The sequence below is a fragment of the Zootoca vivipara genome, chromosome 14 (assembly GCF_963506605.1).
Source record: "Zootoca vivipara chromosome 14, rZooViv1.1, whole genome shotgun sequence".
Lineage (NCBI taxonomy): Eukaryota > Metazoa > Chordata > Lepidosauria > Squamata > Lacertidae > Zootoca > Zootoca vivipara.
Genome location: NC_083289.1, coordinates 37,951,429 through 37,972,180, shown reverse-complemented (window position 1 = coordinate 37,972,180; position 20,752 = coordinate 37,951,429). Strand labels below are relative to the sequence as shown.

The following is a 20,752-nucleotide window of genomic DNA, read 5'->3' as shown; positions in this document are numbered from 1 at the left end:
CTATCCAATAACCCTAGCATCTCCAGGTGTGTGGGAAGAATATTGCCTGAAACCTTCCAGAGCTGCTACTAGTCAGTACTTCCTATACATAAGGTTGCACTGTTTGTTTAGGATAATCTGATGTGATTCCCCTCCTCTATTTCCCTTTTCTGTCTCCCTATCTCTTAGTCATTCTTCTCGCCTCTTCCTCTTTCAGGCCTTTCAACTGATCTCTTCATTGCAATATGAAAGGTGGTTTACTGTGTAAAAGGCTTATTAAAAGGTCTGACATTTTAACTGGGAGGAACTTTGACCTAGTCCTAGGATTTGAAATGACTGTGTTGAAGGTGAGAAAGAAAGTTGTGGAATTAAATGAGGATGGAGAAAAAACAGATAAGAAAAGTTGTTGAAATATACAGTCATACATTGGTTTAAGTATGCCTCAGTTTGAGAATTTTCAGTTTAAGTACTCGGCGGACCTGTCTGGAACGGATTAATCCACTTTCCATTACTTTCAATGGGAAAGTTTGCTTCAAGTTAAGTACGCTTCAGGTTAAGTACAGACTTCCGGAACCAATTGTGTTTGTAAAACGAGGTACTGTACCACTGTACTGTAATTGTATTGGTTATGCACTAAAATTAATAAAGAGTATTTATTAAGCTCATACCAATGACAAACTTAGTTGGTCTCTAAGGTGCTACTGGAAGGAATTTTTTTATTTTGTTTTGACCATACCAGACCAACACGGCTACCTACCTGTAATGAGTAACGAGTAACGAGCGTCTCCACTCCCATTGTTCTACCCGGACACTGAGGTCCAGTGCCGAGAGCCTTCTGGCGGTTCCCTCGCTACGAGAAGCCAAGTTACAGGGAACCAGGCAGAGGGCCTTCTCGGTAGTGGCACCCACCCTGTAGAATGCCCTCCCACTAGAGGTCAAAGAGAACAACAATTACCAGACCTTTAGAATGCATCTTAAGACAGCCCTGTTTAGGGAAGCTTTTAATGTTTGAGGGATTTCTGTATTTTAATGTTTTTTTGGAAGCCGCCCAGAGTGGCTGGAGGAACCCAGCCAGATGGGTGGGGTATAAATAATAAATTATTATTATTATTATTATTATTATTATTATTACAGTATTGTTGTTGTTGTTAGTTTATTCAGCAACATTTATAGAATATGTAACAAAAATGAGTAAATATCTAAGTGGTTTACATAAAATAGTATAATTTTTAATCAAAAATACTTATAAAACCAGTCAACGTTAAGAGTAAGCAGACAATTTAATAACACAGATAAAATCCACATAATTTTAAAAAAAATCTGGACAGGCTTGCTGAAACAAGAAAGTATTTAGCAGGCATCAAAAACAGCAAAACTTAGATGTCTGCTAGAGATTTATTTTACAAATTGAAAGCTGAAAATTCAGGAAGAATTTCAGAGGGGACGGAAGCAGAGGTGTGGGTGGTTCCTGGATTGGAGGAAGGCATCAAACAGTAATGAAGGCATCCAACAGCACTTCAGACTAATTTGTTTTGGATCCTAGTAGGATACCGTTAATCACTGAAATCATATCCTGTATTTATTACAGCAGCACCTGGTACAGACCCGAGATCCACCCCTGACTCCCAACCTGCAACATGGGACCCACTTCCACACATTCCCTTGATTTGTACCTAATAGCACATTATTCATTGTAAAATGACAATTCACAGAGCAATATGCATGTTACTTTAGTGAATTCAAACCAGTAGTTTTTACACTTGCACTTAACCCAAAGGGCAGAGAAGCTATCGAAAACCGGTGATTTTTAAAGACTCCCTCACAATTGCAGTGAGGCCCCTGGGCATGTTTGTCCTTTCGGATTTCATTTCAGTGCAGGGCGATATTAGGGGGAGAAAGGCTCTTGCTTTGCCTACCGGATAAAAATGCCACTTCAGAATGTTTTTAGCCCAGACACTCATTTGGTTTTGGTCAATTGGGGGACTCCAAACATGGAGACTAACAGTGACTAACACAACAGAAATTTTACCTTCTTTACAAAACGTTTCGGCTCCAGATTTCATCAGTTGCTCTGATAAAAATGACGCTGTTCCCAAGGTCGCTTTGGTGTGGGTGGGGGTGTAAACAGTGAGGTCAAGGGGAATTAAATGCAAAAAGAAAGAAAGAAGAACAACAGGGGAAGTGTACTGATCATACAGCTTGGCATTTAGGAGTTAGGGTGTGGTAATTTTCTTTAAAATATTGTTATTATTTATTAAATTTCTTCGTCGCTTTTTCTTTCCCAGGGCAAACCAAAGTAACTTACAACCAAACAGATTGACAAGTGGAACGACCTCCCACCAGATGTCAAGGAAATAAACAACTATCTGACTTTTAGAAGACATCTTAAGGCAGCCCTGTTTAGGGAAGTTTTCAATGTTTGATGTTTTATTGCATTTTTAATATTCTCTTGGGAGCCGCCCCAGAGAGGCTGGGAAAACCCAGCCAGATGGGCAGGGTATAAATAATATAGTATCATTATTATTCCCTCACGCCTCAGAGGAGGCCAACCTGAGAGGACGGGATTTCACTTAGAACGCGGGGCAAGAGGAGAGGGGAGAGTGACAGGCTCACAGGGGAGACTAGAGAACGGAGCTCCTTCCCGGAAGGAGTGTGGCTCCTGGGCCTGCCGAAGCAGAGAGGAAAGCTCAATGGGCGGGGCCCAGCCTCAGCCGCGAGCGGATTTGTTGGCGTCGTCACCAAGCTGGGCGGTGAACGCCCGCCCAGTTTCCGCAGCAGTAGGCGGAGTTGGAGGGGGGTTGTCACTCAAAGGAGGCATGGGCTGGGCTGGCGAGACAAAGGCAGAAAAGTGAGCGGAGGTGGGCGGAGTCTGAGTGCCAGGCAGTGCCGGCCGGTGTCTGTCCGAGCGGAGGGGCGTGGCCCGAGTGGAGGGGCGGAGACTCCGGTTCCTCGCGGTGAGCTGCAACTTGCGGAGGAGCAGCAGCAGCAGCAGCCAGAACTGAAAAAAGCCATGGCGGAGGCGGCAGCCGAGAAAGGTGAGCGCGAGCCGCGCCTGTCACGTGACCGTCGTTAGGGCACGTGACGGGCTATGCCTTTTCCCCTACCCGCCGCCCCCGTTCTTCTTCTTTTGCTTAATTGCCGATGCGAGAAAGAGGAAGGAGGCGCTTCCTTGGAAATCACGTTCCTTCCTCCCATTAATAGAGAATTGAAGAGCGCGCGTGCGAGGCTCTTTGCACATGCTCAGAGGTTCACTGTGCACAAGCTCAGAATAGACTTCTTGATCGCTTGCCTGGAGGCCCTTCTTTTTTTACACACGTCTCCGGGCGTTAAAAATAAGGTCTTGTACTCAAGCCCTGCTTAAGCATTCCTCCTTGCCTTCACACTGAATTTCTTACGGGCTGAGTGGGCAGATTTCCTCCCCCTTCCCTCACTGAATATCGCCAGGTCATTTTAGAGGGGTTGTGTTTCTGTGTTTTGCCATTGCCTCTAGGGAGCCCTTGGTTCTCTCTTGCTCCACTGAGTCTGTTTTTGTGGCCCCAGTTTGAGCCCAATATCGTATTTAACCTATATGAAGATTTATATTCTGCTTCTTAACTCGATGTCCTGTCAAATATTAAAACCTAGGAAAATGTATATTGAAACTTCCAAGAAAAATACAAAATTAACCTGCAGCAAATGCACCCCTGCATGCACATGCAAATTGTAAGCTTTGCAGTGGTCAATGTGAAGTTCCTTTCTGTGATTCCTGCCCCACCTCTTATCTCTGCCAGGGAACCACATGAAAGTAGGGTCCCATTGAAATACACTGCAATATTTGATGTGAACATATTAGCTGCTTTCAGGGTGGTGATTTAAGTGCTCCCATAATTATGTTAGCAAGCAAAACCACAGTGTTGTGTCCAGCTTAGTTTTACTTAAGAGTAGACCCTTTATAATAATAATAATTTATTACTTATGGTATACCCAGCCCATCTGGCTGGGTTTCCCTTTGGAATTAATGGACCTAAGTTAGCCATGGCTATTAATTTCAAGAAGTCTACTCTTGGGTAGAACTAATCAGCAACAGCCCACAATTTCCAAGTGGGACACAACTGCCTTAGTATCAATTGTTTCATTGCACAGTGTAATTGTGAAACACAGTCATGGGTAAAATTGCCATCTGTGAAACTTTTTCCCTCCCTTAGTTTTGCAACTTTTGCCTTACGTTCATATTAACTTGTCTGTCCTCCCCACCCCCCTGCAGCTTACTACAGATTCCTTGTGCTCTTCTTCAATTGCCTCTTGACCTTTGGATCTTACTTCTGCTTTGATATCCCCAGTGTTTTGCAAGAGCAGTTTCAAGGGGTAAGTGCTTAGGTGGGATCGAGCAACAGTAAAAGGTCATATTGACTGCAGTCTTGAGACAAAATGGGTTGGTGGGGTATAAGTACAAAATGTCTCTGAGCCCAAGACTTTTCAAGCTGACCAGGTCAAAGAAGAGAGCTGTTTCCACAGCTGAAGGGCATATATGTTGGAATTATTTTTGTTGCCACCAGGACTCAAGGAAAACTGATAGTTTAAATGCCATCACCGTTTCTACAGACCAGATTTGTACATCTTTGTGCAAAGTGCAACAGACCTGGAATTCATCTTCAATTGGAGTACTTTAGACATCAGGGGTGGGGAACACATGACCTCCCAGATGTTGGACACCAACCCTCATCAGCCTCAGCCAGCATGACCAATGGTCAGGGATGATTATGGGAATTTTAGTCCAGCAACATGAGGTGTCTCATCCCTGGATTAGAAGGATTCTTTACTGAGGATAGGTTTATCATCATATGTACTAATGGAAAACTCAGTTCTGTGAATGGCCAAAGTGGTACCATTTAGAGGAGAGGTATTGGTAGGGACCCAGGTGGCACTGTGGTTAAACCACTGAGCCTAGGGCTTGCTGATCAGAAGGTCGGCGGTTCGAATCCCTGTGATGGGGTGAGCTCCCATTGCTTGGTCCTAGCTCCTGCCAACCTAGCAGTTCGAAAGCACGTCAAAATGCAAGTAGATAAATAGGAACTGCTACAGCGGGAAGGTAAACGGCGTTTCCATGTGCTGCTCTGGTTTGCCAGAAGTGGCTTTGTCATGCTGGCCACATGACCTGGAAGCTATACGCCGGCTCCCTCGGCCAATAATGTGAGATGAGCGTGCAACCCCAGAGTCTGTCATGACTGGACCTAATGGTCAGGGGTCCCTTTACCTTTACTGTATTGGTAGGCTCCAGGGAGACATGAAGGTTTGCAGAACTCCCCAAAGCTTCCCAGCCAGGACTGAATGGGCCCAGTGGTCACAGAACACTGGTTTAGTGTTGGGGGGGGGAACAAGATATAAGGTGAAGGTCTCTCTCAGCTCTCCAACTCTGTCAGCTAAGATCCTTTCAGTAGAGATAGACCTGGAATCTTTTGCATGCAGAGCACTGATCGATTGCTGAGCTGTGGTATTGGCCTGTCATAAAAGTATATGTCTTATCCAATGATTTAAAGTCATTTCCCTCCTTTTGTATGAGGGCCAACCAGTTCCTACTCCCTACCTATGATTCCCAAGAGTCCTAAGAGTTTGCTATATGAAATAACCTTAGGAAATAGATAAAGAGCACTAGCCACCTAAGGCAAAACAGGCAGCTTGGGTGTCTTGGAATGGCTGGATCCAGATGTCCACCTACTCAACCTCTTGTTTATTTCTGGAACTCATTTCCTTTTACTGTGACTTGTTATTTAGAATCTAACCTGTCCCAATGGCACACACCACAATGGCACAGGGCATAATGGAACTGACTGTGTGGAAGGCCTGGGAATGACGCCTGAAGAGTACAATCTTCTGTATGCTATCTATGCCTGGACGTAAGTCATTCTTCTATATCTTCCTATATACATTAAAAAGTAAGGCTATCGGCATGCTGCAGTTTCAGGGGCTACTGATAGGCCAACTACAGTGTGACAAATGGCAGATAGGCAAGTGAGAAAGTAGCATGGGTGGCAGGTGGCCCATGCGAGCTGTTTAACTCTGTGTGTGTGTGCGCGCGCGCGCGCTTCACAGTGCCATTTGGCCAATAACTCAGTGAAGCTTTCCCCTCCATTAAATGCAACTGCAGCAAGGTTTGGCAGAGTGTAGAGGGCTACTTCACTGAGCAAACACCCCCTCCTTTAAATGCCTAGTTTTATATTTATCTTTTAACTATACCTCTGTATATGTGGGGATGTATGTAGAAAAGGCTGTCAGTGGCTACTAACAATATTGACTGTGTTCTCCTGTCAGAGGCAGCATGTATCTGAGTACCAGGTACTGGGAATCGCAAGTGCAGAAGGTGCTATGTTCTCCTATCACAGAATTGTAGAGCTGGAAGGGACCACAAGGATCATCAAGTCCAGTCCCCTGTAATGCAGGAATCTTTTTGCCCAACGTGAGGCTCGAACCCACAACCCTGAAATCTAGAGTCTTATGCTCTGCCAACTGAGCTATAATCTGGGCTGGTATGCATCTGAGTACCAGGTGCAGAGGGTACTATGTACTCAAGTCATGTTTTGGGGCTTTGCATAGGGCATGTGGTTGGTTACTGTGAGAGCTAGATGTTAGACTAGATGAGCCTTTGGTCTGCTCCAGCTGGGCTCTTCTAACACAGAAACAGTAAATAAGTAGAAGCAAACACTTTTTTTTAACCCACCCAATAACTCTTTTTTTCTTTTGTTTCCCACAGCAATGCACTGGTGGTGATCATGGCTGGCTTCTTAATTGACAAACTGGGAAATCGCTGTAAGTTCCAAGGCGTTGAACTATGGCTGATTGTTCGCCCTCCCCACTTGACTGCTTGCTTTCAGAGGTCATCTGGTGAATCCATTCTGTGTGCTCCTTTGTTTTCCATTTGTTTTCTGTGACGCAGTTGGCAAGGACGCAAAACGGGACTTTTTCTTATGCGGCACCCAGCTTTAAACACTAATATGAGCACTTTGAATTGGGCCCGGAAACAAACTGGAAACCTATGAAGCTGTTTTAGAATGGTGTTGTGTGCGTTAGAATAAACCTGTGTGAATTGGAATATATCTGTGCACAGTTTATGGTTGATTCCAGCATTTAACAGAACAACCCAAACTGTGGGAAAGTGCCCACTGGTGATACACCAGCTTACCAGTATACCTGAAGGAGCGTCTCCACCCCCATTCAGCCCCAGATACTGAGGTCCAGCTCCGAGGGCCTTCTCTGTAGTGGCGCCCTCCCTGTGGAACACCCTCCCATCAGATGTCAAGGAAATAAACAACTATCTGACTTTTAGAAGACATCTGAAGGCAGCCCTGTTTAGGGAAGTTTTTAATGACTGATGTTTTACTGCATTTTTAATATTCCGTTGGGAGCCTCCCAGAGTGGCTGGGGAAACCCAGCCAGATGGGTGGGGTATAAATAATAAATTATCATTATTAAAAGCCAGTGCGTCCAAACCCCAGTTCAGGAGACACTGAAGCTGGCAGAGAGTCTTTCTGCCAATGTGGGATTTCTTCTGCCAGTGGTTCTCCAGATGTGCTGTTTCCCAGCTCAACACATCCGGAGTTTGGGTTGGTGGAGGCTAGTCCATTAGAGCGAATGGGGCACTGACCGGCCAACTCAATCTGCCCTCAGCTCACCCCCACCTGTCTTATGTTCTTACTTACAACCACCGCAGAAGGTAGCACTGGTTGTCAACTTCCTCCTCCTTAGTCTCAGTGTTGCCCTTGTGGGATTCAGGGGGGAGGAGGATGGGGACAGAGCTGCAATTACCTCTCATTGGCTCTGTCTCCACTTTGCTCTGGCTTCACATACCATTGGCCTCCTGCCTCCTGCCCTGCCATTTGCAATGGGTACCAGCCGCCACTGGTTTGGATTACACAATATCACGGGAACAGCGTTCACTGAGATGTGCCCGTTTGCAGTGAACCAAAGACATGCAAAATGGGTCAGTGATGTTTCCCTGTTGGATGCCATTCCAGTTAATAGACAGGCATTGCGTGCTCAAGTCTTATTGAAATAGTCATAGACCTGGATCCAACAACTGGCATCCTCTTACTTCTCCAGTTTGCATAGTTGTTAAAAGCCCATTTGCCTTGATTTAATGATCTTCTTCCATCTTCTTCTTCTTCCCTAGTTGGTGTATTTCTCTTCTCTTTCCTCACTGTCCTGGGATCATCCATATTTGCTCTGGGCTCTCACTTCAGAGGAACTCCATACCTCTTGCCGCTGATGCTGACGGGCAGGTTGCTTTTCGGCTCTGGAAACGGGTCACTGACAAGTAAGGAGAGAAAGAAATCCTTTTTTTCAGTTAATACAGGGGTGGCTTAATTTTGTAGATTTTAATTGCTGTGCATTGCCTTGGGGAATCCGGGAATCCAAAAGCATATGTGTTTTTCATGGAGGACAATAGCGCCTCCTGTGTGAACATATAATTAAGATCTCACCTGTTTCATTTTAGTTGTGTTATGCTGAATCCCGAGACAGCACATTTTATTGTTATATATAGCATCTTTCTTTCTTTCTTTCTTTCTTTCTTTCTTTCTTTCTTTCTTTCTTTCTTTCTTTCTTTCATTCTTTCTTTTTACCAGGATATGTAATAAGAATCCGTTGTTGCAATGGCCTGTAGCCATGCAAATAAATAAAGTTTTACTTACTTACTTCATGGATAAATGTCTGTACTGGTGATTGAAGACGCTCTGATTTTCATTTCTGGCCTTTTCCCTTCTCCTAGTGTTCACGTGGTTTCACATTTAGCTATTGTTTGTTTGTGACTGCTCTGTTCATTACCTTGAGTATTTTATGAAAAGATGGGCTATAAATTTTGTTATCAACTCTTCTCCATTTTCAGCATCTATCTCATGAAATCACTCGATAACACTGCTGTCTTTTCTGCTTTTTGAGTTGTGCAGAATCGTATCACAGCCTTCTGGTTCAAGGGGAAAGAGTTGGCTCTGGCGTTTGGGCTAACGCTCTCCTTTTCCCGGCTTGGAAGTGTGCTCAACTTCTTCTTCACCCAGCAGTTTGAAAGTCACTTTGGCATCCAGTGGACTCTCTGGGGAGGTGAGTTTCATGTCAGCTTACCTCTACAGCAGGGGTGGAGTACCATTTTCACCCTGAGGGCCACATTCCATTCTGGACAACTTTCCACGCCCCACATACCAATGGTCGGTGTGGTCAGAGGAAAAAGTGGTCAGAACAGCGAACATGAATTTTCCCTTTGTACAGTAGGCTGTTTTCTACGTACACTCTCGCACTCTCCTCTCTCTGCTCCATCCTGGCAAAACAAGAAGCATTATCAGAGTCCCAGGGAACATTCCAGCCAGACCAAAACAAACTCAATCAGGGCTGGTGAGAGATGTGACTAGAGATAGTGTGTGGTGTCTGGGGAGAGTCCCAGGGGCTTGATAGAGAGGCCTGGAATGCTGTGTTGGAACTCCCCCCCCCCCAAATTTCCCATTCCTGAATTGGAGCCTTTCAAGAAGGTCAGTTTATATTGCAGCAAATACACTGTGTCATCCCTCAAACAAGCACTTCTGTGTCCGAAAGACCATATTTTCACCAGTAAGAAGTAGCAATGCTTGTTGCTGGACACAATATGATTCTTCACTTGGTTATTAGGTCCGTTGCAATGTGAAATGCTGTCTGGAATGTGGTTGCATGCGTGTGCAGGCAGCTACAAATGCTAGTGCCCTGTGGCATCAGTGGTGATGAACAACACAATTGTTAATGCACTTCCAAGTAGGAATTGTGCTTTGGTTCCAGTAGGGGTGGTCATCATGCAAAGACGACCATAAGTGACTAGCTAAAATATATGTGTGTGTTGCGGGAGGAGAAGACTCATGCCAGTTTCACCAGTAGCATTTTTATTTATTTTTTGCAATTAGCTGGGCTTCCTGTCCCCAAATGAACCTGTAATGGTGCTGTAGCGGCTACTCTTGAGTAAAGACGTCCCAGTCCGTTCTGTCTTTAAGAGGTTTATTGTTCATAGTATTTACAGTGCAGAGATAGCAGAAAACATGACCTCTCAGTCACTCGCAGAATCCAGGAGTGGACGTTTCCGGCTGCGTGACCAGCATAAGAGTTCGGGCACCCCGAAACGCCTCCTCCCGACCTTACGTTTGGTGGCGCGCCTTAATTCAGGCGCCAGAAGGGGCTGCATGCTCCCCTCCACCTGCTGGTCAGGGCATTGCAAAGGCTCTCTAATATTGCCGAGCCCTGACTCCTCCATCCCACTAACTTCCTCATTCCCCCCCACCTGACCTGCTGCTGCTGCTGTCACTGGGCGAAGTGCTGGTCAACAGGAGAGGCGGAGGCTCCCTGTACGGAGGTCCCCTGACAGAACCCAAACCACGTTCTTGTCTAACACACCCTTAAAGCATTCCAGTGATCACAGTCCCACCCCTCAGTCGTTCCTCTCTGCCTGCAGGGACTTTGTTATGTGTCCTGGGCTTCCTTTCTGCTGTCGTCGTCAGTGTGCTGGACAAGGTGGGCACGAAGCAGCTCGGATTGGATGGAGTTATTCAGCAAGAGTCCAAGAAAGTGGTACGTGAGGCAGAAGTTGCATTGAGCCACATATGCTTACTTTTCCATTGTGAGCTTTGTGTGTAAAGGCCCAGAGCCTCGTTTATCATTGGCAGCCAGGAGAGGGAGCAAGTGCCTTTTAGCAAAAGTCTCCAAGCTGTAGCTCTCCAGTTTCCTTCTTCTGCAAAGAGGGGTGGGGTGGCAGTTATCTGAGTGGCCTGTGACCCTGAAAGCTTTTTGCCCAGCAAGTATGTTTGACTGGCAGCTGTTTGGCCCATCTAGGACAGCCCCATGAATTTGGACCCTGATTTTGAGTCCACAGTGACCTGGATTTTTGGTTCTCATTGCCATGGCACGATGTAATCTTATTTGTGGGGGCCCTGCTTTGCTCTGCAGCTTCATGCACTGTTGGTTTATTACCAGAAGAACAGGAAAGGGTCTCTTTCCCCCCTACATTCAATGTAGGGAGCCCCTAACGCAGGCTATAAAGATACTGGCATGAACTGCCAGAGCCAGATTTGAATGAAACCAAAATGCTGCACTAGGCTTAGTGCTGGATTTATGCACAGGCTAAGTATTCCATAGTTTACAGGCCCAAAATATATATTTTTCACTATATCCCAAGTTTTACATAATTGATTTTTAAAAATAAAAGAAACGGGGAAACAGAGTCTCTGATATGATACCTGCTCTGTCCCTGAACTAGTGTTGTCACAGAATATTTCCGATTTTATCCTTCCTGACTAAAAAGGTATAATAATAATAATCTGTGTGGTGATCCTCCTTCCTTAGGTGGTAGTGGTGAAAATTCAGCCCTAGAGCAGGGACAGAAGACCTGAGGCCCTTCAGGTAATCTTGGACTTCACCTCCCATCAGCCAGAGCTGGCATGACCAGTGGTGAGGAATGATGGGAATTGTAGTCCAGGCACACCTGAAGGGCCAGAGATTCTTCATCCCTGCCCTGGAGCTTTAAACCTTCAGAGTTTTGGAGGAGGACATGCTGCCATTTGCGTAAGTTACAGGAAACCTCTTAGGAGCAGACTGACAACTGAACCAATGACTTGGGAGATGTAGCCTGGACAGTCATCTGCTTGAGATGCTTTATATCTGGATCTCCTGCATGGAGCAGCGAAGTGAACCAGATAGTTGAAAAAGACCCTCCAACTCTGTGATTCTATGATGTGCATATTTTTTTCTCTAACTGGCAGCGGGTTCAGGATGTCCGACACCTGCCACTTCGCTATTGGCTCCTGGTCCTGACCATCATGTTTTTCTACAACGGGATCTTTCCTTTCGTGGCAGATGCCAGGTAAACAGTTTACTATGGTGGTTTTAGTGACTTGTCCCAATGCTGAGGTTTGGTCGAAGCAGGAAGAAGTATGAATGTTAAGAAATGAGTGAGAAGTGGGCAGAATGGCCCAAACTCATATGGACTGGGTAGCAGAGTCCCCTCTACAGTGGTGCCTCGCTAGACGAATTTAATTCGTTCCACGGGTCTTTTCTTATAACGAAAAATTCGTCTAGCGAATCCCATAGGAATGCATTGAATTGTTTTTGAATTTTTTTTGCCCATAGGAACGCATTAATTGAATTTCAATGCATTCCTATGGGAAGCCACAATTCGCTAGACGAATTTTTCGTAAAACGAATTTGTCTAGCGAGGCAACCTCCACTAGAAAACCTTTCGTTAAGCGGAAATTTCGTTAAGCAGGGCATTCGTTAAGCGAGGCACCACTGTACTACATTAGTTTTGACTGGCTCTGCCTTGCCAATCTGGTTCTCCTATGTGGCCCTAGAACAAACTAGGCCTAGAAGGGTTCAGGATTACTAGTTTCCAAGGTATTCCCTGTTGGCAAATCAATACCAGCCCCGTTGGACTTAAAACTTGTAGGATGAACTGTGATTAAATGGCTGCACTGGCTGCTGGTCCATTTCTGGGCCCAGTTCAAAGTACTGGTGCACACCTTCATTTTTTTAAAAAAGAAAGTTTTATTACTTTTTTATTACTTTTATAATATTATAAACACAGAAAACAACAACATAACAAAGAACAAATACTTTACAAACAATAACAAAACATAAAATCATTTACACTTTTCCTTAACTTCTCTTACCATTATCTTTGGGACTTCCCCAAGTCTGATTTCCATTTCCAACCATCACTAGCAGTTTCATAATCGTCGCCTTAAACATTTTCCACCTTAATATATTTCAATCTTTACATCAAAAACTTCACATTACAGTCATCTTTATAATCTCTCCTAACATCTATCTAGATCCCCAAGCCTAAAATAAATATCTTCCACAGAAGTCCACACTTGTACACCACAATATTTCCCTAGATATACTTTAAACTTGTTCCAATCTTCCTCCACCGACTCTTCTTTCTGGTCTCGGAGTGCACACCTTCAAAGGAGGGATGAAGAGCCTGTGACCCTCCCAGGTGTTGCCAGCTACAACTCCCTATATCACTGGCCATGCTGGCTGGTGCTAGTTGGGAGTCCAACATCTGGAGGTTTGCAAGGTTCCCCATCCCTGCTTCAAAGTACTTTATGGCTTGGAACCAGGGGAGATGAAGGTCTGACTTTTTGCTTCTGTTGCATGAGATGATTATCAGAAGACTGTCTTTCAATTTCTTATGAAGCATCTCAGTGATTTCAAAATGCGGTAAAAACCATATACAATTATTATTACAGTGGTACCTCTACTTACGAATTTAATGCGTTCCGAACGCACATTTGTAAGTCGAAAAAAATTGTAAGTCGAATCCCATAGGAATGCATTGGGAGAAAAAATTCGGAAGTCGAAGCCACCCTATCTAAAAATTCGTAAGTAGAAATAATCCTATCTAAACCGCATCCAAGATGGCGGACGTAGCTCCATTCGTAAGTAGAAACATTCGTAAGTAGAGGTACCACTGTATTTTTTTAAAAAAGCATTCTAAAACAGATAAAACATTCTAAAACATTAAAGACATTCTCTCAGCCAGTGACCTCAGGAGCACTGCATTGTAGCCATCAAATGTCTGGGTAAGCGGGAATGTTTTAAAATTCTTGCTAAGCCAATAATGAGGGAGACAGACAAACCTCAACTCATTACTGTTTCGGGAAAGTTCTTCAAGGGTGGGAGATCAATCCTAATAATAGCAGCAGCAACAACTCTTCCTCAAGCGGGAGGGTAGAAACCAAAGGCCTGATACTTTTGCAGAGCTTTCAGAAGTCATTAATTCTGGAAAGAGTCCTCCTTTCAATATATCCTGAGTGGCTGCAGCCATAAAGCCCCCTGGTACCCAGCCAGCTTCTTGGGCTGCGCTTGGTCTTCAAAATGCCCTACATGGCAGCTCTTGGGTCGTATTGCAGCTTCCTCAAATTCACAGGCTGGGGGCTCCTTTTCCTGATCTTGGGAGGCTTGGATCTCATCCTTCTGGATTCCACCTTAAAATGCTGTGACCTTGGCAGATTTTCTGTACTGCTTTTCTACATCAGCAAAATGAGTATTGATTGGAGGGGTTGAGATGTGACGTTAAGCCATTGGTACAGTAAGGCAGTTTTAGACTCTAGAGACTTAATGGGTCTTTTTTTTTTAGGGGGGGTTGTCTTTAGATGGTCATGTGTATTACGCCACTTACTATGAAATGTGGCAAGCTAGCCATGCTGTGTTTTGGGGGGGCTTCCTCCTCATTGTTTTGACGTCTGCCTCAAAGTCCTGCCCTGATAGCACCACTATGTTAGGTAAGTGCAAAGCAGAACAGGAGTTTTGCTAGGGATTTAAAGACTCTCTGGGCACAGGCATGGTCTACGGCAGGGGTAGCCAGTGTGGTGGCCTCTAGATGCTGTTGTACCATAGCTCTGATCAGCTATTGTTTTTATTCTCAGGGAGCTCTAGCAATTGTAGCTTTATAAGGGAATGAGGGTCTCCTAATAGCTCCCAGAACCCTTAGGAAACTGCAGGGACTCCCTGGGGGAAGCCACGATTGTTAAACAGTATTTAAAATATATGGTGCAGATGTGGCCATTTGTCTGCAGAGGCCCTTGAAAGAAAGCAAGGCAGAAGAGCTCAATTGTTTCCATATGGATGAAGAGGAAATATTTCTGTCATGTGATCTTGAATCTTAATGGGCTTCTCTCTCCTGCAACCCTTTCCAGCAAGTTTATCCAAGATAAGTATCCTGGCTACAGCCAACAGGCAGCTGCTTACATTGCTGGTGCGGTTTACGACAGCTCCCTTGTTCTCTCAGCGGCAGTTGGCATACTGATCGTAAGTACTTGTGTCACTGGCTTTGGCGTAATGCTTGGGGCGGAGGTTGGAATTTCTTGGCATGGTTTCTGCAGGGTGAGAGCTGCACATTCAGCTATTCCAGTGGAGTAGCAGGATTTTGCAAATCGAAATGAGGGGGGCTGGCTTTTGGAACCTGACTGCAAGTTAGATCAAATAATAGATTGGATTGCTTTTATATATATATTTTAAGAAGCCTTAAGTGTGATGCAGGTGGCGCTGTGGGTTAAACCACTGAGCCTAGGGCTTGCCGATCAGAAGGGCGGCGGTTCGAATCCCTGTGACGGGGTGAGCTCCCGTTGTTTGGTCCCAGCTCCTGCCCACCTAGCAGTTCAAAAGCATGTCAAAGTGCAAGTAGATAAATAGGTACCGCTCTGGCGGGAAGGTAAACAGCGTTTCCGTGTGCTGCTCTGGTTTGCCAGAAGCGGCTTTGTCATGCTGGCCACATGACCTGGAAGCTGTACGCTGGCTCCCTCGGCCAATAATGTGAGATGAGCACCGCAACCCCAGAGTTGTCCGCGACTGGACCTAATGGTCAGGGGTACCTTTACCTTTAAGATGTACCCTATTTTTCCATGTATAACACACACACACCCGTGTATAAGGCGCCCCCTATTTTGGGGGACACAAAATTTAAGTTGTTGAGCTTTGGGGAGGGGGGTTGCCCAGACCAACAATTGGTATTGCGCGCGTCACCAATTCTGCCAATCGTCTGCCCGCTCGCCAACCCCAGCCAATCGACAGCAGCACTTGCCGCAGCCACCCATCACCGCTCAATCACCGCTAAAAATCTCCGGCTCGCGGCAGCTACCAATCACATTTCTGACATTATTTCATAAGGAAAAAAACCCTCATTTTATACACGGAAAACTACTGCATTTTAGACAACCAAGCAGATCACCAAGCAATACAGCAGTGTATGTAAAATTACTACTTTTTTTCATCTTTCAGGATTATGTTGGACTGAGAGGTGTATTTGCAGTTGGCTGCGCAGTGCTGACTTTGCCCGTCTTTGCCCTCTTGGCTTTCACGTTTGTTCCTCCACTTGTCTCTACCATCTGGCTGGGCATTACCTACTCCTTTGCAGCAGTAAGTTATCAGAAATGTGATGTTATCTCCCCTTCCTGGTTTCTTCTTCCCTAGAATACATGGGATTGGTTCTGCATCATTTACCCTAGCACTTGCCTCATTAGAGGAAGTTTCCATGTTCCCTCTTTTAGGTACATTGGTGGAAACAAAAGCTGAAGCTGGAAAAACCCAGTCCTCCTAGTTTAACAGTCACCTATTTTCTCATTGTTTCTGTTGTTTCAATCACCTCTTAACAGGCTAGCATGTGGCCCTCTATACCCCTTGTGGTCCCCCAGGCAACACTGGGAACAGCCATGGGGCTTGCAACATCCGTACAGATGATTGGAATTGGCCTCTCTAATGTGATTGTGGGACGGATTCTGGGAACGAAGTCGAGGTGAGAATAGTTGCCTTCCTTCCTCCCTCCCTCACCGTTGTGCCATCAAAAATATGACACCATTGTCACCATCACTCTCGAACCCCAGATCCCATGTTGCTCCAAGGCTTGGTGATGGGTTCACATTATTTTGCATATGTCTACATCAGGGGCCCAAAACTAAGGCCCGGGGGCCGAATGCGGCCCAATCACCTTCTAAATCCGGCCCGTGGACGGTCTGGAAATCAGCATGTTTTTACATGAGTAGAATGTGTCCTATTTAAAATTCATCTCTGGGTTATTTGTGGTGCCTGCCTTTTGTTTTTACATGAGTAGAATGTGTCCTTTTATTTAAAATGCATCTCTAGGTTATTTGTGGGGCATAGGAATTCGTTCATCCCCCCCCCCCCCCAAAAAATATAGTCCGGCCCACCACAAGGTCTGAGGGACAGTGGACCGGCCCCCTGCTGAAAAAGTTTGCTGACCCCTGGTCTACATGATTGGGCTGCCATATTTCCGCGATTTCGTCTGTTGAAAATGGCATCTGGGTGGAATTTTCGGAAACCAGTTAAAATGTCTGGGGAAACCCAGGCGTATGGCAGCCCATATTGGAAGTGTTGAATTTTTGGTGAATTTGGTGAATTTTTGGGTGGGGGGAGATGAAGAAGAAGAAGAAGAAGAAGAAGAAGAAGAAGAAGAAGAAGAAGAAGAAGAAGAAGAAGAAGAAGAAGAAGAAGAAGAAGAAGAAGAAGAAGAAGAAGAAGAAGAAGAAGAAGACGACGCAGCCCACAATTTTGGCCAAAAATGAATAATTCCAGATTTTCACTTCTTCGAATTATGGCAACCCCACTACATGAGGGGATGTAAATTCTCAAGCAATTGGCTGTCTTGTTTGCTATATGTACATTTATTATTATTTACCTTGCAGTGAGTTAAAGATCCCATTGTGGCGATGGCAACAGATGATGGTCTTCATGCTGGCAAACACCATTGCTTGCATTGTTGCCTCCATCAGCCTCAACATAGCGGACAAGAAGCAGGTAAGGATCAGTATTTGGGGCATTTGCCATAAAGAAGCCTAATTCTGCTCCACATTCCTGCCTGATATCTTTCCTTTTTAAATAAAAAAAGAGGTTCTGCCCCAAAGTTTTCCTAAGGAAAGCATCATATTGCACAGCGAAGATTGGCTAAAATTTCAGAATCCCAAACTGAGCCATTAATAAGACTGGTGGTGGCAGCAGAGTTCTGTCCATTTCTTTTGATTTTTGGTCCTCTCTTGTTCTTTATGCCATATGCTAATAAGTCAGGTTTCCCCAGCAAAGATGCTGTAGTGCAGGTAATCCCAAATCCTACCAAAACAATATCACGGCACATTGGTTTTTTAAAATTTAGTTGTTGCTAATTAAGAAAACATTGGATGACTTTATGCAAAGCTACGAGGTTCCACACTGTATCCAGAAATGGAGGGTTTTGTCTTGCTGCATTTTCTAGTAAGAAATAAATGTTTTAGGGAGTTGCTTTCTGTTCTAAAGCACCTTTTTCATGAGAGAACTGTAGAGCAAGAGGGGAAGCAGGTCGCTAAACAAATGAGTCTTAACTTTAGACACACCCAGCCTGACTTGTTATTACTGCTAATTACTTTATTTAAAATAGAGATGAGGCGGTTGCAGCCTTTACCTCTTGCTGCTGGGGGTAACCAAATTGATATGGCTTGTGGCAGATATGGTGTTAAAACCTCTCTGCTGCTGCTGTCATTACGACCAACTTCCCTGAATAAGGCCACCAGGGTGTAATTATGACCAGGAGGTAAAGCTTCTCAGGCAGACCTGATAGAATGTGATTCCTGTTTTATATGGTGGTGAAATAGGGTTTGTAAAAATTATAGTCTAGCACCCCAGCTGACAGCGAGATTCCAAAACCCCAAAATAATGCCCAGTTTCATTTTCCTGACTTCTATCTTTTTCTAGGGTGGAACATTGAACCGCTCAACAAAGCGCTCATCAACAGAGGAGCCTGCCAGGCTGCCTGTAGACACAGCCCCACTCCTAAGTGAGGTGGAAGATGAAGGATCCATCAACTAGGAAGCCCTCTGTGGGCTACTGTCTAATATTTCATTAAGGAATCTAAACATAAGTCCAACTTACAGCACAGTCCCTTTTTAGGCCCTCGTATAAATATAAGTCGGGCTTATGTTACCGGTAGGAACAAAAGGGAAATCTTACACTACGAGGTTCTACAAATCTGCCATGTGCCAAGAAACCCTGTAATACTGCCTCTTGGGCACTGGAGCAGTTTAGCTGCGGTCATAGAAGAATACTTGAACAAGAGGACAGTTATTTCCAGCTCCTGGCTCTCCAGTACAGGCAGAATTTTTCTGCATGTTGCAGTCTTGAAAAGCACAGAAGTCAAGTCAAATCCTACTGAAATCCTACTGAAATCAATGGGAATTCAGTGAGTAAATCTGCAAGTTACATCTTTATCGTATAAGACCCACTTAAGCATTGGGATATTCAAAACATGTCTTCTAAGAATCTCAGTTGCAGGCCTAGGTATCTATCCTGTTCTTATGTTTGCAGGTAGTGTGGACATCCCCTTCAAACGTAGCACAATCTCTTGGTGAATGTGAGCCTCAAAAAGCTATGGAATGAATAGGAGTCAGTATTATTTCATGCTGGTTCATGCCCATGTCTTGACCTAATCCGTTTTCTATGACAGAGGCCCCAAACAAAACCTAGTGTGTATGCACACTGATTCCTTGATGTTAGCCAAAATAACAAATAGGAACTGCAGCAAAATACTGCATTGTGGACTGCTCCAGTTCAAGGTTATAAGACCACAAGAGCAGCCCTTGCTAGGTCTGTCCAAAAGCCCCTCCAGTCCTGTATTCCATTCTCACAGTGACTAATCAGATGTTTATGGGAAGCCCACAAGCATCACCTGAACACAATAGTGTTCTCTCCACCTGTCATTCCTGGCAGTTGACATTCGGAGGCATACTGCATCTGAAAGTGAGGGAGACTACAGATGAAAGGGCTATCGCTACACTTTGTGGTAGTTCTAACCATGCACTGCTTGGGTTGCAGTCAGCCGTGCCCTTTTCCAGAATGCTTTATTCCATCCCAAGATGGCTACTCATTGGGCATCCACTCCTTAACATTTCCCTCAAGCTGCTATCTGCCTCTTGTAGTGCTTAGATTGACAATTGGAGAGTGAGCTTGCTATTAGTATATAGGACATACATGCACATGCAGTGGATGAAAAGAAATACTTTACTTATTTGATGGTCTTAGAATTATTGACAAACATAAGTGCAAATTGATCAAGATCCACTATGGAGAAGTTTTCAGTGAGTTGGTTGCCTGCCTGCAAATTCCTACATTCTTGCATTGCTGGGAGTTGGACTAGATGACCCTTGAGGTCCCTTCCAACTCTACAGTTCTACGATTCTGTGAAGCAGATGCTAGCACCTTCCTTCAGGCTATTAAATCTTGCCAAAACTTGTCCATGATTACATTCAAGAGCTTGGATGTGGAGCCAGCAACACAACATGTACTTGGCTTTCATCCCAGGCTTTTAAATGGATAATGTTGGCTGTGAGCTATTTGAATAACATATCTATAATATCAGGAGTGGTAGAATCTGTGGCTCTCTAGATTATTGGTGGATTACAGCTTCCATTATGCCCAGCTACTAGCCATTCTGGCTGGGGGCTTATGGGAATTCAACAATATATGGAATACTACTAGTTATCTCTGCTCTGCAGTAAAAATTGTTCAGAAAGCTGAATTTGATTAATGCCCTTAGTTTAAAAGGTTTTCACCTAATAGGTCTTACCTATTGCATGAATGTGGGCCTTGCCCAGTCTGCAAATGCCCATACGCAGAGAGCTTCCACCAACAATACAGTGTTTGGAGTAAAGTATTTTCCCCCCCCCCATACCTGCTATGAAGTTCTTGCTCTGCTGATGTCCAAAGAGTTGAGGCTTTTGTGCTCATGTAGCTTTCCAGCACACACCACATCAGTATTACTAACATAGGACTGTTACGGAGAAAGTACTTCCAAGTCTTCCAAAAGGAATGATGTACATCACTAAATATTCCTACTCCAGCAATGGGTAAGGTGGCAGCTATTACCAGCATCATCCTTCGGTGGTACTAGAGTTTAGTAATGTAAACATAAATTTATAGGAAAAGTGTAGGCCATATTTTTGGTCATAAGGCTAAAGAAAAATCTGAAGCAGGACAGTACTTTGATTCTTAGAAGCCTCAAAGAGAGGCTTGTCAGATTAATAACACGCAAGTTTAAAATGTAGTACTCTACCCAGAACAACTTCGTTTTTCTCCCTTTGCCACAATATCTCTTTTTACACCTCGTGATTATGTACAGAATCTTCTACGCTATACTGCAACAACATTAACAGAATGCTGATTTTGGCTTGCTAACACCACTAGGAGAAATGAATTAAAGATTTTTAATATTTCTTAAATGATTTCCTTGAAGTTGTGTGACCACACTTTAGTATTA

At 44.5% G+C, this 20,752-nt stretch overlaps 1 protein-coding gene across 1 annotated transcript; it reads left to right on the top strand.

Annotated features, from left to right (window-relative positions):
* The first annotated feature begins 2,781 nt into the window (after window positions 1-2,781).
* On the top strand, window positions 2,782-20,717 carry LOC118092717 (major facilitator superfamily domain-containing protein 1). Its single transcript, XM_035131157.2, has 13 exons — window positions 2,782-3,014; window positions 4,223-4,323; window positions 5,731-5,852; window positions 6,707-6,762; window positions 8,123-8,266; window positions 8,890-9,048; window positions 10,415-10,530; window positions 11,718-11,818; window positions 14,655-14,766; window positions 15,736-15,873; window positions 16,110-16,249; window positions 17,157-17,268; window positions 18,196-20,717. Exons 1-13 carry the CDS (start codon window positions 2,990-2,992, stop codon window positions 18,307-18,309), a joined length of 1,440 nt encoding a protein of 479 aa, XP_034987048.2. The 5' UTR covers window positions 2,782-2,989; the 3' UTR covers window positions 18,310-20,717.
* The last annotated feature ends 35 nt before the right edge of the window (window positions 20,718-20,752 follow it).